This window comes from Ictidomys tridecemlineatus, chromosome 10 (assembly GCF_052094955.1).
Source record: "Ictidomys tridecemlineatus isolate mIctTri1 chromosome 10, mIctTri1.hap1, whole genome shotgun sequence".
NCBI classification, from domain to species: Eukaryota; Metazoa; Chordata; class Mammalia; order Rodentia; family Sciuridae; genus Ictidomys; species Ictidomys tridecemlineatus.
In genome coordinates, this window is record NC_135486.1 from 40,432,808 (window position 1) to 40,454,341 (window position 21,534).

At 34.8% G+C, this 21,534-nt stretch overlaps 1 protein-coding gene across 7 annotated transcripts in view; it reads left to right on the forward strand.

The window, feature by feature from the left end:
- Rps6kc1 (ribosomal protein S6 kinase C1) overlaps positions 1-21,534 on the forward strand; it is a 205,860-nt gene that overhangs the window by 181,780 nt on the left and 2,546 nt on the right. For all 7 annotated transcript variants that reach the window (XM_021729167.3, XM_078022795.1, XM_005329411.5 and 4 more), the window contains 2 exons: positions 10,013-10,095; positions 11,284-11,379. In XM_021729167.3, the coding sequence (XP_021584842.2) occupies positions 10,013-10,095; positions 11,284-11,379 (179 nt within the window). The remainder of the gene's footprint in view (positions 1-10,012; positions 10,096-11,283; positions 11,380-21,534) is intronic.

Genomic DNA, 21,534 nt, shown 5'->3' on the forward strand with positions numbered 1-21,534 from the left:
GCATCTTATTTTTGAAGTCTAAATTGATTTTTGGCAACTCTTCATTTAATTGGCCTGCATTATTTTAAGGAAGAAAGCGAACTATCTTTGGCCTCTGATATTGAGCAAAGAGGATGTAATGCTGAATCTTAAACATTATGTGCTAGAGCGATTGGGTAGCTATTTTGATCAAATCACCGGTTTTCTGCCCTGTAAAATTGTGCTAGTTTGAATCTCCATGATGCAACTGGGGCTTACTCCTTCTAAGCAATTCTTCACAAATATTTTCTTCAAATCAATGTTTACAGATGCTAAGGCTTTAAAAAATTAATGATGATAAGGCAAATAGGATTCCTGAAACCCCTTTAACAGCAGTGCATGTCGCTGTCTCCCTGCCTGGCACAGCAGCGGAGCAGCAGAGAGAAAACTGTGCCTGTCATTCTCACAATTTTCAGTTAGCCTTTTTCTCATCAATCAACTTTAATGGCTTTGGTTGGGTAACAGTGTGACACCCGATGGCTATTCAGAATGGAGTTGTTGTGATATGATCAATGGAAAATGGAGCATGCTGTTGGTTTTTTTTTTCCCCTCCTAGAAATGCAGGGTGAGAGTCTGAGCAAGATTGTGGAGAGCTCAGAATTATAATTATAATCGGTCAACCAGAAGTCATATGGTAGTTACCCGTTTCTTTCTTTATCTCACAAGAAAATGGTATAGTAATGATACCTATAAACTCCCTTGAACAAGTAATTCTTGGCCCTGAAGTGCTGAATCAAGTGAAATCAAGGAGTTTTGACCCAAGTTGTGCAGATAATTGCAGGAAAGCTCAGAACATGGTTGCCAGGTCACCACAACAACAAGAAATTCAGAGCTGGGTGGTGGGAGAAAAGCAGAGCTGGGTGTTTTGCCAAGCCTAGCCTGAACTAGCTAAGTGTAATCTGTGCTTACGTTTGGTTCCCCATAATACAACAGGCCCAGGGTGCAGGTAATTGGATTACCTGAAAACCAACTGAATTAATAATGAGGTGGTGGCAGACAGCGAGGCTGGAGACTGAGCTGAGCTGAGAGAGCGAATGTAGCAAGGTGGAGCAGCTCCTGGTCTCTCCCCTCACCTCCGGACCTAGGAGGAGAGCAGGTCCAGCCACTCTAGACTTCTCTCCTGGAAAGTGCCAGTCCTTGTCACTGGTCTTTTCTGGATAATATACTACCTAATTAGAGTAATGTTGTTCAGGGAATTTTCTAACAGTTCATATACCCTTCTTGACAAACATGGCATTTGAGAAAAGCAATTGAGTTCCTGTTGGAGGATTTCAGGGAATATAGAATGGATAACTGGGCAGTCAACATTTTCTAAAATATTATAAAATAAGGAAAAAGAAGCAAAATGCCCATTTGGAAGGATGGGCTAGGAAATGGAAATTCCAGTTTCTGATTATCTGTCACCCCGAGTGTTAAGTTGTTTTGCCTTAGAGATGTTGTGAGACCTTACACCAGGTGAATTTTATTTATCCAGATTAACTCATTACAAATACAGGGTCCATGTGAATAGTGGTTGTTTTCAGACTTTGAAACTTTAAACTGTAAAACTTTGATAATTTAGTTAGTAGATAGTAGAGGAACAATCCAAATGTGGAATTTTAAGACTGGGATCTAGCTCAGTGGTAGAATGTTTGCCATACCAAATTCGAGACCTGGGTTCTATCCCCTGCAATTCAACTTAAAAAGAAAGGAATTTATTCTCATAGTTGATATGGCTTTAATTTTGTTTTTAGTTTTAACACTTTGTCTTGTTTATGGAACTTTAAAAAAATCATCTCTGTATCAAAAATAATATCCTGGGGAAAGCTAGGTAAGGTGGTTGTCCTGCAGGAAACTTAAATTAACATTTAAAAAGTATTTCTTATTGATATTAATGATCTCACCAGAACACCAGCCAGATTTTATGGCTAGTGTATAAACTGGTAGCACAATTCATGGAATTAGGTGCTAAGGTTCCTTACATTGAGCAGGGACAGGGGATACCTTGTATTACCTTCTAATCTTCTTTCTGCCCCCCTCATTTTTCCTTGATGTAGCACATGCCACTAGTACCAGAGAAAAGTATAGTCCCAGAGGCAGCAGTTGTACTGTGCAGAGGGAGCACTGGAAAGTATCCAATCTGCTCCCTGAACTTAGAGCTCCAGCATCTCTTGCCTGGAATATTTCAGTCAGCAAATGACTGACCACCATTCACATCTAATCCTCTATGTTTTGTCCTGTTTGGAAGATGCTGTGGATAATGTTTTAAGCCTTGTAGCCTGAAACATGTAAAGGGGCCGAGGACTTGATATAGATCTGGATGCTCACTAGGACTTTATAAAGAAAACAAACATGACGCCTTTGTAGATGCTTTGAACTTCCTGAATGAACAGTGCTATGAAATACAAGATTGGTATATTTATTCAACAAACATGTATTAAATGCCTCCTGTGTCCCAGGAACTGTGCCTAGAAGCCAGAAATAAAAGACATAATTGATAATATTAACAGTTACTTTTCAAGTTTTATGTCAAAAGGAGACTACACAAACAGAAGATGTACAGTTGGTTAACTAGGATGTTAATAGACCTTTGTAAGTGAGTAGTTTTATGTATAGAATGGTAATTTACTGAGCTAATAAGAGACATACTTAGCTGTCCCTCTTCCCACAGTTTAGTTCCATATATTGTTGGATGCCAAAAAAAAAAAAAATGCTTTCTTCTGTGTTTCTTTCTCTTTGCTCTTTAGTCATCAGCTGTAGTAGAAGACTAATGCTCAGCCCCTGCATAGAAAATCTTTATACACAGCAAGAGCTGGTGAGAGAAATTGACTAGGATTTTGTAATTCTAGTCCCTTTCAATTAGCAACAGATGCTGCAGGGAAAGATGGTCTGTGTAGGAACACAGTACTAATATTTCAGAGCTCTTGCCGACACGAAATGCTCATTGCAGAAGAAAGATGTTCCTTTCCTTGGTCCAAATGTGTCACTAATGACAGGTCAGGCTTTTTTTTTTTTTTTTTTTAATTTACCTTTCTCTAATTCTAAGTCCATTAAAGAATACTGACTTCCTTGGGAGAAAGTTAACAAATTTTTGACCAATTATAACAGCATTTTAAGTTTATTGAACACTTAAGGAATTTGTTGAGAATTTAGGCACTTCTGCTTTTTTGGGGGAACTATAAAAGTGTAAATGGTGCTTATATAACAATTCTCTTTTATTCTTGCCTTATTCACTGAAGATCTCTTTTTGATTCTAAAAGATAATATATTTTTGTTCCTTAATTCCTTTCTAAAAGTGCAATTTAGAATCCTTAAAGTCAGACCAAAAAATTTGGTCATTAGTTTGCAAAAGAAAATCCTGTGGTATTAGAAACAATAATTATCCTACTTTCACAAAGTATGCTGACTCCTGATTATCATGTTAAGGTGTCAGACAGGTCTGTGGCTTTAAAATTGGTCTGTCGTTCTGTCATTCCGATATTTGGAAAAGATGTTATATTATTTATTTGACAAATTGTTTCAACATCTAACATTGATTTAATTGCATTATTACTTGAACACTTTATTTGCAGCAGTTGTTGCATTTGCATTGTGTTTTATCATAATTTTGACAGTGAAAAGAAGTGAGGCTGCTAAGATTCTATTTATTTTAAAAAGTGTAGTTAGTAAAAATAATTCAGGAGAAATCAAATAATTATTTTGAGTGAAAACAGAATTTTCTATAAGTTAAATTCTCCTCTTAAGAATATTCTGAATTTACTATTTCTTACCCTATCATGGAGGTTAGAATAGCAACAGCAGAAAGGGGTTGGAGGGGTTATAGAATTTTCTCTAAAAAGCATTTTAATAGTAACTTTTTTAAAGTAAATTCTGAATTTGATATGTGACAAAGCCTATAAAACTCTCATTCTGTGTTTTACCAAGCCCTCTGGCAATATGGATTAACAAGCCCATACTACTTTTCTGAAAAATACCAGGCTTGTTAAAGAGTGTTCTATGAGGTGTTAAACGAGTAAAACAAAGGTGGGCAAAAGCACATTTTATATTGTGATATATTTATTGTTTTATTTAAACTGTTTATTCACTTGCTAAATATACTGGTTTGAATCATTAGTATGAATCAATAAGTTAGATTGTCCAAGTGAATTGCAGAAAAATGAGATTTTAGAATTTTACAGTTTGTACATATTTGATGCCCTAGTTTTTTGGATGAGTTGAAATCTGATCTGGAGCTGTTTCTGTGCCTCTAGTACATGAGAAGATGGAAAATTTAGCTCTAGTGACACAGCCATTTCTTTTGCCACCAAGTGATTAGTTCTTAGGAAAGAGAGTAGTGGCTGCCTCTGGGAAGCATCTGGGAAACTGAGCAGGACTCACTTGTCTTGGCATAATCCCACTCTTTGGGCATCTTAAAGAGAGTTATGAGAAGGGCCTATGAGTGCTTTTGAAAGTACTTTTCAGGAGGATAAAAGTAAGGCTGCAAGATTGTAAGAGGTAAAAAGAATTTTAAAAGTCCATCTGTCCTCGTTTTCAGAGGAACGTGTTGATATCCTCAGCCAAGCTCCAGCAGCAGTGTAGCTGGAACACTGGCAATACGTCTCTGAAACAATGACACAATCCAAGATCCTTGAATATCAACATCCCTTTTTGAATTTTTGCAGGAGGAACCTAAGGAATTGATTCCTGAGAGAATAGTTTTATTTTTTGCCTAATGCCTATATGACTGCTGCACTTGTGGAGAATAAGGATACTTACTATTTACCCTGCCTGGAAATTGTGGACATAGAATGTACTCGTGAGGGAAGGAACATGCCCAGAAACAGCACTAAGGGTTGCATAGGAAAAATATTCTGAAAAGTGACAAAGCAGTGGTAGGATATGTCCTTTAGAATGCTTTTCTCCTTTTTCAAAGATTTCTCAAATTTGAGGTACGAGTTTAAAGGGATTTCCCAGCTTTACTATGTTATACTTTTAAAAGAGCCTCACTTTTAGCATTTCTTCACATTCTCTATTTTTGATGTTAGGCACGTAGACCTGGATGTATGTGGTAACTGTCTTGTAGCTTTATATATAAATCAGTGCTCTTTGTGTTTAAATTTTTATATAGATTTTTCAAATAAAGCAGTTTTAGAGCTATGATTTTGATAGCCACATAATCTCAGTCTTCCTTTTTTTATTTAAATTTTTTTTTTTTACAATATTGGGGATCAACCTCAAGGGTGCTTGACCACTAAGCTACAGCCCCAGCCTTTTTTTTTTTTTTTTTTTTTTTTTTTTTGGTGGTGCTGGGAATTGAAACCAGGGCCTTGGGCTTTCGAGGCAAGCACTTTACCAATTGAGCTATATCCCCAGCACCTCCTAGCCTTCTAAAATTTTATTTTGAGATAGGGTCTTGTTAAGTTGCTTGGGCTGTCCTTGAATTTTTGATCTTCCTACCGCAGCCTAATGAGTAGCTGGGATTACTGGCGTGTGCCACCACACTGAGATTATTTTATATAACATAAAGATATTTTGGCAACATAAGTCTAAAGTGTATTTAAAATACCGTTTTTGTTTCCTAAGGAGGATGGTTTTGTGGTGTTTAGTGTAGGAGAGTAGACCTGTTTAGGGAGCATTTATATGGGAGCCACTACATTGATTTTCCAACAGCACCACACCAGACTTCTTGGGAAGTTTCAGTGTACATCTCAAAGTTTTTAATCTAGCAGTTATTGGTCTTTAAGAATGTAAAAAATTCACTCTAAAATCACAAGAAAAATTGTTTTGTCTTAAAACCTATATGGAAGAAATTCTACAAGTACTTTAACTTGTTCTAATATTTAAGCTTCCAAACTGATTGGAACTTTCTCTTTATATATTAACACAGAACTCTTTGTTGTAACTTAGCTATGAAAATCAAGGACAGGAGATCATCATGTCAATTTCACATTAATTAATGAATCCCTGCTTAATGTGAAGTCATTTTGAAAAGTTTCAAGCTGTATTGTTAAGGAGTTAGATTCAAAAGTTACTCAGTGTCTTGTTTTTTACCCCATATTCTTATGAAAAATAAATATACCTTTGTACAGTTGTTGTCCTTTTACAGCCCAGTCAGATCAAAGATGTCATTCAGCCTAGCTGTCTTAATACTTTTGAGAGCAGATTTTCTTGGATGGGACCAGAAGTCTGTGGTCTGAGTGGCATTAGACAGCAGAACTAATTGCATCCAATAGGAAGGAAAAATGAGGAAATTAGGGGAGAAGAAAGGACAGACTGTTAGTGGAAGAAGAGGTGAAGACCAAGGAAGGATAGAAAGGAAATGGAGAGTAAAAGAAGCTGCTGTGGTTGTCAGTGCTAATTTACCTCAGGTGCCACATGGTACATTCTAGACTAGCTAGCAAGCCCACAGAAAACAATAAAGGAGTGCACTGCATCTGTCTCATCAAGTACCCCTCAAATTTTTCTACCTAAGTACTTCTCACTGTAGAGGTGGTATAAATATGTATCTCAGGAAACTAATGAAATGCGATTTTGAGATGTCTTTGAAGTCTTTTTATATTATGAATCCATGCAACTTTTACCTTGTGTTTAGATAATAGAACAGTATCCCACCCACTCCTGTGCATACAGTCTTTGAGGCTGGGGAAGATGTACTGTGTTTATCTAGTGGCTTCAAGAGCATCCCCCACCCTATGCTCCTGGGTTGCACATTCCAGTAGTGATGCAGAAGAACAGGTATAGCACATAGCTTTTGATGGTTAAGGCTACATTGTTGGTGGTACTTTAGACTTCTGCTGGATTTTCAAGGTGCCTTTATAAATTGTGTGAGCTATTAATTACATAGCCCCATCTCAGCAATCCTTCACTGAGTTCTAATAAGGAAATTTATGAGCAGAAATTGAGGGTATGGTTCTAATCTGGAGTCCTTAGGATGTGTGGTTTGACCCTAAAAGCCATCTTATTAATTTCTCTGAGCTGACTGAGTCAGATGACCCTGTTCTCCCCAAACACATAAATACAATATTGTTTCTCTCCCAGAAGTCACCCTGCCCAAATGACTTCTTCATAAGTTTTTTCAGAAATTGCAAATAATTCATCTAAAGATTAAACACAGTTCTTTATATATGGTAATCAGACAATGAATGTTAGCTGCTGTTTTATTGTTGAAATTATCATTATCATTATGCATGCCCACTGTGAGGACAGAAACATCCATACATGGAAAGTAAGATTTGCTGGTGGCACTTTGAAAACAGATGGCTGATCAGTAACTTTGGATTTTGGGTTGTGAACGGGTAAAGCCTCTATCAAACTAAGAAATAGATACTAGTTGCCATACTGATAAAAGGAAGTGGAAAAACTAAAATTTGGGTGCAAAAGATTAACAACATGAACTGTAACACTGATTTTAGTTTCATATTATTTAACAGTGTGGCCAAAGTATAGTCTATGGGAGTAGTGCCTAGTATAGAGCCTGCTTTGTGCTACTTTCTGTGTGTTGGTTGAATGAGTTTGGTGGGTCGAGACCTTATTAAACAGGTTGATTATATATACACATGTGCCTGATGAAGCAATACATTTGAATTGTTATATAATGGTCAGTGAGAAGCCATATAGACTTTGAATGGGGAAATAATGTAATTGGTGGTCTGCTTTAGACTGGAAGGAAATGTGCTAAGGTTATATTTGATAACAAGACTATGGTAAATTCCTGTTTACTTTTCTAAAGTTTCTGAGAACACACCTTTCTAAAGTTTTTAAGAGCACACTTCTGAAGGTGATAATGATTCTATGTGGGGAGGTGCAAAGTGGGAGTACGGGCAGCTACTCTGAATCTGGGAGGGGCAGCATGTGTACTTTGAAAGAGAGCCCGCAAGAAGTTGTCCTTCTTGGGAAACACCACGTTAGGGAATTCTCAAGTATTAAAAACATAGAATTTAGCATTAAATGTAACCTAGAGGCCCTCAGATCTAACCCTCGAGTTATGGATGAGTTCACATGAATTCGTTAAGACTCAATCCAGGACTCCTGATTCCTAGTTCATTATTCTTTCTAAAGTATAATATATTAAATTTGTAGTGAAAATTATATAGGTGAACCAAATGTTAGGAAGAACCTACATAGTTTAGTTTTCCCTTCTCCAAAGTCACTTTTCTAATAAGCCTGAAAGTTTTCATATTATTTTATTATACTTTTAAAAGCTGTACCACTTAGATATTTATTTATTTAGTTAATTGTAGTTGGACACAATATCTTTATTTTACTTTTTTTATGTGGTGCTGAGGATCGAACCCAGGGCCTCCCACGTACTAGGAGAGTGCTCTATCGTTGAGCCCCAGCCCCAGCCCCCCACTTCTTAGATATGTATGTAGCTTAATAAGTATAATAATCAACCAGCCCAAAGACTAAAATATTTCCCTTTTTTCTCACTAGTCTTTTAAAAAGTACACACTTTTAAAATTAGAATTCTATTTTTGTATAGCTTTTAAAAAAAACCAATATATACATTTGCTTATATACCTAAATTAGCCTGTGAAGATATCATTTGAAATGGTTACATAGTAGCATTCTATGTTATAGATGTGCCATAATATTTATGATGAAACCTCTATTGCTAGGTAGGTAGTACTTAACTTTTTCAAACAAGTACCTGTTTTATTAACTAAATTGGCTCTAAAAAGATTGGAGTCTTTCAGTTATTCTTACAATAGTTTGAATTGGTTAATATCTGTTTTCTTTTTACTAACTAGCTAAGCATAGCTAATTTTTATTAATGCTGAGAGCAACTAGTTAAAGAATGGAGGATGTGATTTGGCACAAGGACTGTAGGAAGGAAGAGGCCGGGGAGAGCTGGTTGTGAAGTGTGTACTTCATGAACTGTTTGCAGCCCAGGAGGAGGGACGGGGAAGGAGCCTGTGAAATGGAGTAATTTCAGTACTTTGCATAGGAAGCTTTCCCCCATCCTTTTCCTGGTCTAAGAGACCTTCACTTCAAGACCTAAAGCCCAAGGTATTTTAATAGTTGTGTGGTTCTCTCACACAGTTGATGTGCTTAAGCATTGGTTGAAAGGCTGGACACCTAAATAGCACTTCCACTTAACACTTTCCAAGTTCCAATCTAACTGCTTATAATCGAACGTTATTGTTATGAGCAGTGGGCAACCCATAGTCAAATAAGATTAGATAAGATTTATTTTTAAGTTGAAATGGAAGGGCAGATATTGACAAATTTAGTCACTAATAGAATGTTATTAGCAAAGGACGGGACATCAAACATAACTCAAGGGCCACAAGCTTCAAAAGTGTTAAAATAAGGAGTTGTTGCTGATTTGTATAGAACCTTGAAAGATGACACTCATTACATTTCAGGAACTTGTGCTAGTGAGTGATGGCAGAACACAGATAAAATCGTGATTTATAAATATTCTGAAAGTTTTTACCTTAGCTAATATTTTCAGTTATATCTGTACTTCTGAGTTACAAAATGGGCGAATTGCTATTTCATGTGCTCCTTCTTTAGTTGGAAACAGTTGGGAGAGTGAAGATGAAAACTAGATCTTCATTCTATTGTGGTGTGACATTGGATAGGGCATTTCACCTTCTGGTTGCTAACCTATAAGTAAAAGAATAATTAATATTGCTTAGATAATTTTTGAAGTTCCTTCCGAACATAAAGAGTCTTTGTTTCTTTTAAAACAAAAAGTGATTTGTGAGGTAGAATTGGCTATACTTTCTCAAATTTGAAGATTAAGCAAAATGCTGATCTGTTGGTTCCTGTAACTTTCAAGTATAGCATCTTGAAGGTGTCCCTCTATCAACTAAAGAACAAATGTCTCACTTTAATATATGACTGCATCAGAAAAAAAATGCAGCCACAGTAGGTGACCAAAGGGATAAGTAACTTTCAGGAATTTTGAAAGCCCAGTAGTATTTAATGCTCTCTCAGCATTAAAAAGGTCACCTTGCTAATACATGTTAATTTTGAAAGTTTAATTGACCTTTGGAATTTTAATATCAACCTTTTTTGGTGTGTTTAGAGGTTGGAGCAATCACAGAAGAAACTGAAGCCTGTGATTGGTGGAGTTTGGGTGCTGTCCTCTTTGAACTTCTCACTGGCAAGGTAAGCAGTGACCTGGACATTTAATAAATTTATCCAGATGCCACCTTGATTTCAAATTGAGAACGTTAGCCTGTGCCTTTACTTTTCAGGTCAGGGACTAAGTAAGAAAAGCTTTGATGCCAAAAGCAAGCAGTGAAGTACAAATTTATCAAGATTCCAGATTTTTTAAAAATAAAATCTTATTACATTGAATAAACTGATGGCAAATTGTTATTATGTCTAATGTTACATAATAAGATTTAAGACTAAACATTCCTTTCCTTCTTTTTCTATGATTCAACTTTAACAGAGTAAGATTTGTAATGTTTATACAATGTATTAGAATTCTCTAGAGGTAAACATCTTATCTGGACCTGGGAGGGAATTCTCATTTTTAGAAAATCAATGCAGATATAACAGGTAACATTATCTTTCTCAACATTATAAATTTTTCCTATATGTTTTCATATTAGGACAGACAGAATTTATATTCTCTGATAAGTAACTTTTAAGTATGATGCTTGAGGTTAATAGATTTTAGAATATTCTGCAAATTGCCTCCTGGGAAGAAAATAGATGAACAATTATGCTTTTGTAAGTAGCTGCCTTAAATATATGAACATCAAACTAAGTTTGTTATAGAGTTTACAAATCACCTCTACATATATTTAAGCTCCAAAGTGCTATATAGATGTATAATATTACTACTAGCAATTTCTAAAGTTTAAATGTTTTTTTAATTTTTTTTTAGTTGTAGTTGGACCTTTATTTTATTTATTTTTAATTGGTGCTGGGATCAAACCCAGCACCTCACACATTCTAGGCAAGTACTGTACCACTGAGCCACAATCCCACCCCTGAACTTAGTTTTTAAGAACATTAAAATATTTTGGAGATATCCAGTCCCTTTTTTAATGTTTTGTATGTAATATAAATTTTTCTATTATGAGTCATTAATTTTATAACTAAGGGAAAAGGGACAGGTGCATAAGCTTATAATGTGGTCATGATGACTCTGCCTTTGTTTCCATTAGAAGTTGTATAGTCTCACAGCCCTCAGCATGAACTGCTTAGGTGGCATTGTGTTGATTACTGTGCCTCCAGTTAAGATGGTTGTTGAGCTCTGTGTCCTTGCTGTCTGTAAATACTGTGATAGAACAGAATATGATGTTATCTAGGATAAGAAATGTACCTGATTGATTGTTTCAGACTTTGGTTGAGTGCCATCCAGCAGGAATAAATACCCACACTACTTTAAACATGCCAGAATGTGTCTCTGAAGAGGCTCGCTCACTCATTCAACAGGTAATTTAATTGACCTCTCGGTTAAGTCTATCAAGCATGCAGATTAGCAGAATCCACAAAAACAAAGCCTTAAAGAAATTAGTTTTGGGCAAGAAAGACTCATTTAGAATTATATACATTTAGAATTAACACTGTAGAATTTTATTTAGGCTTCTGCTACTATCAAAGTATTCACAGAGTCAGAAAAGATAGTTGAAACTTGTTGGTATTTTTTTCAAAAATCAAGGTTAATATTCAGTCAGTTTTATATAAGTATGAGATTTGAATATTGACTTTAGTTTAGATCTAGGGCTATTCTGGTTTTGCGATCATATTTTATAATGACATATAAATGGCTTTTTTCACTTTTTAATTCTTATTTATAAGCAGTAATGGACTATTGAAATTTCTTAGAAGTGTTTTAAAAATCTCAAAAAGTTAAATCACTCTACTAACTTCATCAATTAGGGGAAGTTGGGCATTGATGTCAATTAGTACAATTCTGGTGGCTTGAAAAAAGAGCCTATTAATAATTAAAGTTCATTATCCCAGAGGTGGGCTTGGAACTCTAGGAAGTTTCTTAAATTAATTCCCTATATTTAAAATACAAGTTGAGTATCCCTTGTCCAAAATGCTTGACCAGAAGTGTTTTTAAGATTTCAGACTTTTTGATTTTGGAATGTTTGCATAGGCTTTACTGATTGAGCATCCCTAATTTAAATGTCCAAAATTTGAAATGCTCCAAATCTGAAACTTGTTGAATGACAACACAATATTCAACAAATTTCAGATTTGGAGCATTTCAAATTTTTGGATTAGGGATACTCAACCTGTATATTTCTGTAGTCTTTAATAGTGAATTTTGCTGAATACACTGAGAGTTGCTGTAATTGTGGTTTGATAGGCTCACAGCATTCAGCAGGAATTGTCAGGCCTAGGTCCTATATTTTTAAACATAAAGAAAAAGATTACTTGAAAAAAGATCAGGATGCTCTTTTTTTTAAAGTCAGGGAAAACAAAAAGAAAATTAAAAAGGGAAGGATATATTAAGAGAATTATCATGTATTCTTTTAAAGAGGGATTTTGGTCTCTTTGAACAAATATTATATGCAGGGCCCAGTGTTGTAAGCTACAAAGGTAAAATCATGAATAACAGTACCACACAATGGAATTTGATGATCTCAGAGAGGTTTAGAAAATACTTTGGCAAGTCAAGAGGAGAAGGGGTTATAGTCAATGTAGTGCTAGTATTACGAAAGTTTTTGTGGGATGGATTTTATTTTTGCTGGACCCTAGACAGAAATTTAGCAGGGCAAAGTTAGGTGTGGGGGGAATAGCGTAGGTGGAATGAACAGTTTGAACAAAAGACTCAGTTCAGGAAATCAAAAGTTTGGTTTATCTGGAGTGGAGAAATGAATGTAGAATAATAGTAGGTGAATGTAGGAAGATAAGTTGGGGTTTTCTTATGAGGTTCTATTATCATCAATACAAGTATAGAATAATATTATTCACTGAAAATTTGAGATTAGATGGCCAGCAAATATATGAACAAGTATTCAGCATCTTCAGCAATAAGGGAAATGCAAGTCAAAACTACACTGAGATGTCGTCTCACCCCAGGTAGAATGGCAGTCATCAAGAATACAAATAATAGTAAATGCTGGCGAGGACATGGGGAAAAGAAACATTTATACACTGCTGTTGGAATTGTAAATTAGTACAACTACAACCACTATGGAAATCAGTATGACAGTTCCTGAAAAGACGAGGAATGAAACCATCATATGGTATACCACTCCTTGGTTTTTATCCAAAAGAATGAAAGTCAACGTACCATAGCAATACAAGCACATCACAGTATCCAAGCTATGGAGCCAGCCTAGGTGCCTGTCAACAGATGAATGGATAGTGAAAACATGGACTTTTATTCAGAAGAGCAAAATTATGTCACTTGCAGAAAATGAATGGACTATGAAGCATTCTGTTAAGTGCAAACAGATTCAGAAAGCAAGGGTCTTTCTTTTTTCTTGTATGTAGAAGCTGGAGAGAAGAAGTGGGAAGAAAGTGAGGGAATCTAATGAAAATAGAAGGGAAACCAGTATAGTAGAAGAAGAGAACCAAAAGTAGGGAGGAGGGGAGGGAAAAGAGAAGTTCTGGGGAATGAAGTTGGCCACATCGTGTGTATATATAAATATATCCCAGTGAATCCCATTATTTTAAATAATGATAATGTACCAATATGAATTTTTTTAAAAGAAAGTTCAAGATTTAAGAAAAAAAATTTACAGTTATACATGGGCATAAGACCTTTATTTTATTTGTTTATTTTTATGTGGTGCTGAGAATTGAATCCATGCCTCACACGTGCAAGGCAAAAGCTATACCACTGAGCTACAACCCCAGCCCCACCAAAATTTTGAGCTCTTGTACAGAAAATGAAAGGATTGGAGTTGGACTTAGGAAAATTAATTTGCCCAGACTATGAGAATTAAAAAGAAACAATCAGGTTAGAAATACAGAGATGAGAATACCCAGAGCACTTTGGGTTAAGGATTAAGAAGCAGTGAAGAACTAATATAAAACATTTCATTGTTTTGGGGGAAAAATAGCTGATCTTTAGATTTTGTCTTATTTGTTGTGGCACAAGATAAATATAGAGTATTTGGGGGGTAAATATTTTAGGGAATACTAGCAACTACTACTTTATGTTTCTTTTCCTTAAAGTAGTAGTCATTATTATGTAATATTGGAAATAAAGTTCCTTACAGCGATATATCAAGTCCTATTGCATTCTTTATTAGAACTTACATTGTAAAGGAGTCTAGACTTAAGGTATGTTAAGTCCTCAGATATGCATAGCTTATATAGTAAATCATCATTCTGTCATTGGCTTGTCTGAGGAAACTACCACTCATGTTGAGGAAACATCATCAGGAAAAGGAAAAGGGGTCTCTTGGCATGATTAGCAATTTGTCATTTTGACTTTCCTCTTCCACTACCTCATGGATCATAAAGGTCATTTAAAAAAAAACACAAAAATGATTTATAGGGAAATAATTATTCTGTTTGGGGGAAATTTTCTCCTCTTTGGTCTTTCAGCTCCTTGCTTTGTTCTTAGATTTCATAATCTCCTGTACTTATGGTTCACATCTGTCCAGGTCAAGTAAATGCTGCTAAAGCAAACAGTTGCTTTTTTAGATACAAGTTTAAAAAATCATCAGAGCATGTATGTTTGTGCTTTACAGAACACATTTAGTTCTTTCTGACACAGTTGCTTTGTCAGTTGAAAGATTATGTAAGAAAAAGACCTTCACAACAAATTTCTATGCCCTTATTGCTCAGCCTTCTTGCTTAATGTTTGGGGGAAAGGAGGTTGGTAGTGGCTATCTTGGTTTCATTATTTGAATTCTCCACAGGCACATATATTCTATTAAGGAATAGAAATTTGTGTAATCTCTCTTGAGGCTTTTATAGCATTTTAAATGGCAAAATAAGCAAGATTGTCATCGGGTAAGCAATTATACTTTTGTCGGTAGATTTATACTTTCAAATAGGTGGAGAAGTCCATATAAGTAAATTCAGTCTAGCAAAAGTCAAATATGAAGCTTTGGAATTTTACATTTGTAGTTACATTTTGGAAAGAGTCAAGTGGAAAGGCCAATTGAAGCAAATATCATGTGTATTTGTTTCTCGAAATATTATATGTATTCTTGAAATATAATAGTATAGCTATTGTTAATTCTTACCAATATTTGATATGTTAATTTTATGTTAAAAAGTATGATGCCTTTCACATTTAAATCAGTAGACAAGAATTGTCTGTAAAAATTTAATTTAATACACTTATGTTATTCCTATGGTTTTTTTTTAATATCAGCTTTCTAATACAACAACTTCGAATTCAAAAGTTCTTTGAGCAGTTAGCTTTAATAAACAGTAGTAGGGTCATTTGGGGTGCTAGACATAATAATGTCAAGTGAAAAGACTGTCAGTATAGTCTTTTGAAGTATATGCTTCTCTCCCCTGGTGGATTTGGTAATACAAAGTGAGTAATAGATTCTTGGCATTTTCTGATAACACATTCATGAGGCAGTATAATGTGATTAAGGCATAAATTTTGGAGTCAGAGTGCCTGAATTCAAATCCTTTGTTTGCTACTGGCTGCCCATATCTTTAGCAAGTTACTTAATTTCCCTGAGCCTCTGTTTTCTCGTCTATAAAAGAAATAATAATAGTAGCTATTTGTAGAGTTACAGTGTGTTAAATGAATTCACCTGTTAAGCACTTAGAACAATATCTGGCATGTGACAAGTGTTATGTGAATGTTTTTATTTTTGATAGGACAGAGTTGAAGATTCATGACATAATTTGTAATTGATGAACCACATGTTTGAATTACAGAGCCGCTAATGTAAGAGTGAAGCAATTGCTGATGATATAGGTGAAAAGATTTTAAAATGTAGTAGACTGGCACAGAATAGGGAATCAATTTATATTTATTATACAAATAATGGAATTAAAGAATGAATAAAAAATAGAAACAAAAGAAAAAAATAAAAGCTTTGTCTAACTGTGTTTTGATGGAATTTCCTGTATGTATAGCACCAGTAATATTGTAAAGAAATAATTTAAATATTTCAGTTAAACTTTGACTACATTCTGTGGAAAAATAAATTTTTGTCAGGGCAGTGAGTTTTTTATGGCTATGGCTACATGAAAGTTGGCAAATTCTCCCCCCCTAAAAAAAATATAAAAGTTGAAAGGAATTGGTAAAAACAGTCACTCAGTGATCTGGAAATTGATCAAAGGATACAGTAATCTGAAAAGTATTTATGTTTGAAAAATAGTTGAATTTTAGGAAAGAGGAGTGGAACTCTGGCATTCTTGACTCAATCTGTTCCATTCTCCCCTCCTTCTTTGGTCAGGTGCAGATTTCTGCCAGGGTGGGAGCAAGCCATGGGGACCAAACCCAGGGCTGCCTGAATGTGCATAGAAACAGGGAAAGGGCCCACAGGAAAGTGTTAGCCAGGATAGACTTGGTTTAGTGACCTGAACTTTGAAAGCATTTTCTTGCTCACCGGCAGAAGACAGAAGCTTGAATGGCTGAAGCATTTGAATATAACCTCCACTCAGTCATTGAATGACCAGTTAGCTGTGCAGTCATGGGGGGACCCTGAGGAAGGTGAGCATAAAAATAAAAACTAGAAAAGAAAAAATTAAAGCAGCAGAGATGTCAGCAACTACACAATCCAGTACAGGGGTAGGTGGCTTAAAAGATTTACAGATCAAGCTGAAGAAAGCTACCAAAGAAACAGACCAGCAGCAATAGTAATTTTCATGGGACAATATCAGACTCCAGAGTTGCTAAAATATATTATCTAAAATATCCTGTTTTCAGAAAAATGTAATATAACACATATACAGAGACAAAAAAGTATGACTCATTCACAGGAAAAAAGCAACCAATAGAAATTGTCTCTGAGTGTTCCCTGATTTTGGATTTAACAGATAAAGACATAAAAGCAGCTATTGTTAATATTTTCATGGAATTACAATAAATTACGTTCAAGAATTAAAAGTATGACAACAATGAATTAACAGAGATTCTCAATAAGAAGGTAAGAAATTGTATTTAAAGGAGAACTAAATAGAAGTCTTAAAGTGAGAAGTATAGTAAGTGAAATGAAAAATTCACTGGAGCAACTCAATAGAGAATCAAGAACTGAGAATTTGAGAAGAATCAAGGAACTTGAAGATAACTTTATAGTTATTATTCAACTGAAAAATACACCAATATACATAAAATGGGATTCCAGTAGGAGAGGAAATTGGGAAAGGAGCAGCAAAAATATTTCAACAAATGTGTCCAAAATGTCCACGTTTGATGGAAAACATTAATTTGCATCAGTAAAACTCAGAAGACCTTACATAGAGAACTAGAAAGCCACACTAGTCAACTGTTGAAAGAAAAAACAAAGGGGAAAATTTTTAAAGTACCAAAAAAAAAAAAAAAAGCAACTTATCATATAGAAGGAAGTATTCATGTCAGACTTTTTGTCAAAAACAGTAGAGGTCGGAAGACAGCAGAATGAGATGTTGAAAGTGCTGGAAGGTATTAATAATCAACAAGAACTCAGCAAATTTATTTTTTAGAAATGAAGATGAAATAAAGACATTCCTAGTTTTAGAAAGAGTCAGGTAAGTCCTGGAGATTTACCTTATTAGAACTACTACAAGGATTCTTTTAGCATGAAAGGGAGTGACACCAGGTAAGAACGCAAATCTAAAAAGGAAACGAAGACACTGGAAATGGTGGATATGAGTTAATAGAAAATCCTATATCTTTTTTCTTATTTCTCCACATCTTTTAGAAGACATAAATTATATGTACCAATAAATCCATGCTGTTGGATTTATAACATAGATGCAATGTTGAACATACGATTTTCCCTCTGTATCTGTGGGTTCTGCATCCATGGATTCAACCAACTACAGATCAAAAATTTTTCAGAATTTTTGAATGTTCTCTAAACAATATGGTGTAACAACTATTTTCATAGTATTTACATTGTGTCCTAGTAATTACCTATATTATAAATAATCTAGAGGTGATTCAAAGTATGTGGGAGTATGTACACAGATCATAAGCGAAAACTGTGCTGTTCAAAATGAAATGCACTTCTCTGGGTTGTGATATTCACTTTGGGTCCTGGAACCCCTGTGGATGATAATAATAGACAAAATAAGGGGGGAAAATTGGGCTAGAGTGTGAAAAAATTTCTGCCTTTCACTGGAATAAAGTTAGTATTTTTCAGAGTAGATGATAACCCCCCACCCTCAGAAACAAAATAGTCAAAGAAAATTAGAAGAGGAGATAAATTGATACAGTAAAAAATATTTAAAAGAAGGCACTAAAGGAGGAGCAAAAATGATGTATATAGAGAGAATGAGTAACAAAATGTCAAACATGATCTGCTACATCAATAATTACACTCAAAGTGATTGTGTGAACATGCTCACAAAAGGCAGTATTAACACGGATATAAAGTAAGATTCAACGTCTTCTATGTACAAGATACATTTTAAATCCAAAGACACACAAGTAGGGCTAAAGAAAAAGGACAGGAAAAGATAACCCATGCAAACAGTAACCATAAGAACTGGAGTAACTGTCTTAAATATCAGTAGAACGGGCATTAAAGCAAGAGAATTACTAGAGATTGACAGATGTTTCATAATAATAACAGGGTCAACACATAGGGAACTGGAGCCATTACAAATGCATATGCACTACTAATAGCCTCAAAATAACAACAAAATATGAATGAATTAGAAGGAAAGATAGAAAATTCAGTATTAATACATGAAGGCTTCAGACCTCATTCTTGATAATTGATAAAAAAATATCAAGGATATAGAAGATTCAAAGAATGTTATTAAACAGTTATAACTGCCATATATAAAACATTATCCCCAGCACCTGCAGAATATATGTTCTTATTAAGTGCATATAAAATAGTCTCCAAGATGGATCATATTAGGTTATAGAACAGGTTTTGTTTTGTTTTTTTTTTTTTTGTTTCTTTATTTTCTTTCTCACCAGGGATTGAACCCAGGGACATTTACCACTGAGTCACATCCTCAGCCATTTTTATTTTAAGACAAGGTCTTGCTAAGTTGCTTAGGTCCTTGCTAAGTTGCAGAGGCTGGCCTTGAATTTGTAATCTTCCTGCTTCAGCCTTCTGAGCCACTGGGATTACATGCATGAGCCACTGGGCCCAGCAGTTTCAATATTTTTAAAAGGATTGAAATCATACATTGTACTCTGAACACAGCAGAGTTAAGTTAGAAATCAACAACAGAAAGAGACCTGCTAAATTCACAGATAATTGGAAATTAAATAATGTACTTTTAATATCTTATGAGTCAAAGAAAACATTCCAGGAAAAGCTATAAGATGGGAATAGCTGAATGAAACTTAAAATACAGTATGTCAGAATTTTTGGAGTGCGGCTAAATCAGTTAATGAGGAAAGTTTATGGCTTTAAATACCTACATCAGAAAAAAAGAAATCAAAATTTAAGCTTAAATCTTAAGAAACAGTAAAAAGCAACTATAAAAAGCAAAGTAAATCTTGCTTTGGGAATGTGGCTCAAGCAGTAATGCGCTTGCCTGGCATGCATGGGGCTCTGGGTTCAATCCTCAGCACCACATAAAAATAAAATAAAGATGTTGTGTCCACCAAAAACTGAAAAATAAATATTAAAAAAAATCTCTCTCTTCTCTCTCTCTCTCTCTTTCAAAAAAAAAAAAAGCAAAGTAAATCTAAAGAGAACAAAGGAAGCAGAAATCAGTAAAACTGAAAAATGAGAGAAAAAAATCAAGGAAATTAAAAAGTTGGTTCTTGGGGCTGGGGATGTGGCTCAAGCGGTAGCGCACTAGTCTGGCATGCGTGCGGCCTGGGTTCGATCCTCAGCACCACATACAAACAACCATGTTGTGTCCACCGATAACTAAAAAATAAATATTAAAAAAATTCTCTCTCTCTCTCTCTCTCTCTCTCTCTCTCTCTCTCTCTCTCTCTCTCTCTCTCTCTCTCTCCTCTATCACTCTCTCTTAAAAAAAAAAGTTGGTTCTTTTTTTAATGAATTAATGATTATACACTAGCCAATATTTATTAAATACTATGAGTCTAAGTACAACTATTTAGACATTTAATCTTCCTATCTATGATATAGATAGATAGCTATTTATAAATTAGAAATTTTTAAAATAATATTTTTATTGATGCAGTTTAATTATACACTATACATTGGGATTCATTACACCATATTCATACATGCATAATTGGACAATCTCATACCTCAGTACTTGCCTTTCATTTCCCTCCTCTTCCCCAATTTGCTTGCTGTACTATACTGATCTTCCTTCTATTTTTATTTTTTAGTTAGTGCTTGATAATTATTTAAACAGGCAGGACTCATAATGATATGTTCATACATGGACCCCAGTACTTCCCAGTACCCCCCTCTCAATCCCCTTCCTCTACTCTATTGAGTCTCCCTTCTGTTTTCATTAGATCACTTTTTAAAAATTGTTTCCTTCCCCGTACCTCCCCCTCTCTGGTTTTCACATAGGAGAGAACACATTTGACCTTTGACTTTTTTTTTTTTTTAAGTCTGGCTTATTTTGCTTAGCATTATGTTCTTCACTTCTATCCAGCAAATGACAATTTCATTTTTCTTCATGGCTGAATAAAACTCCATTGTGTATACATACCACATTTTCTTTATCTGTTGATCTGTTGACATGTACCTCTGCTGTTCCACAAGTTGGTTCTTTGAAAAGATCAGCAAAATTGGGAAACTTCAGTTGACTAGACTATACATGAAAAGCAAAGAACCTAGAGCACTCAGAACAATAAAGAGAAGAACAAAGTTGGAGGACTTACACTAGCTGATTTCCACACTAACAGTAATTAAGACAAATACAGGTTTTTAAGAAATGATGCTGGAAAATTAAATATTCACATGCTAAAACCAAAATGAATTCGCACCTTTACTTCATACCATATGCAAAAATTGACACAAAGTAGTTCATAGACCTATTTATAAGAGCTAAAATTATAAAAATTATAGAAGAAAATAAAAAATCTTATGACCTTCCTTGGGTTAAATAAAAGTTAATTATATATGATACCAAAAGCATGATCCATAAAAGGAAAATTTTATAAAATAGACTTTATTAAAATTAAAAACTTGCACACTTCAAAAGACCATTAAGAAAATGAAAAGTCACAGACAGGGAGAAAATATTTGCAAATCATGTACTTGTATTCAGAATATATAAAGAACTCTTTTTTAAAATTTGTCCTAATTAGTTATGTGATGCAAAATCACACCAGTTGTGCAATCATACATGTACATAGAGAATAATGCCTGATTCATTTCACAATCTTTCCCCTCCAACCCCTCTTTCCCTCCCCTCACTCTCTTCTGCCCAATCCAAATTTCAAAGTTCCTTCATTCTTCATGAGCGCCCCCAGCCATTATGGATCAGCACCCACATATATATCAGGAAAAACACTCAGTCTTTGGTTTTTGGGGATTGGCTTATTTTGCTTAGCCTGATATTCTCCAGCTCCATCCATTTCCCTGCAAATGTCATAATTTCATT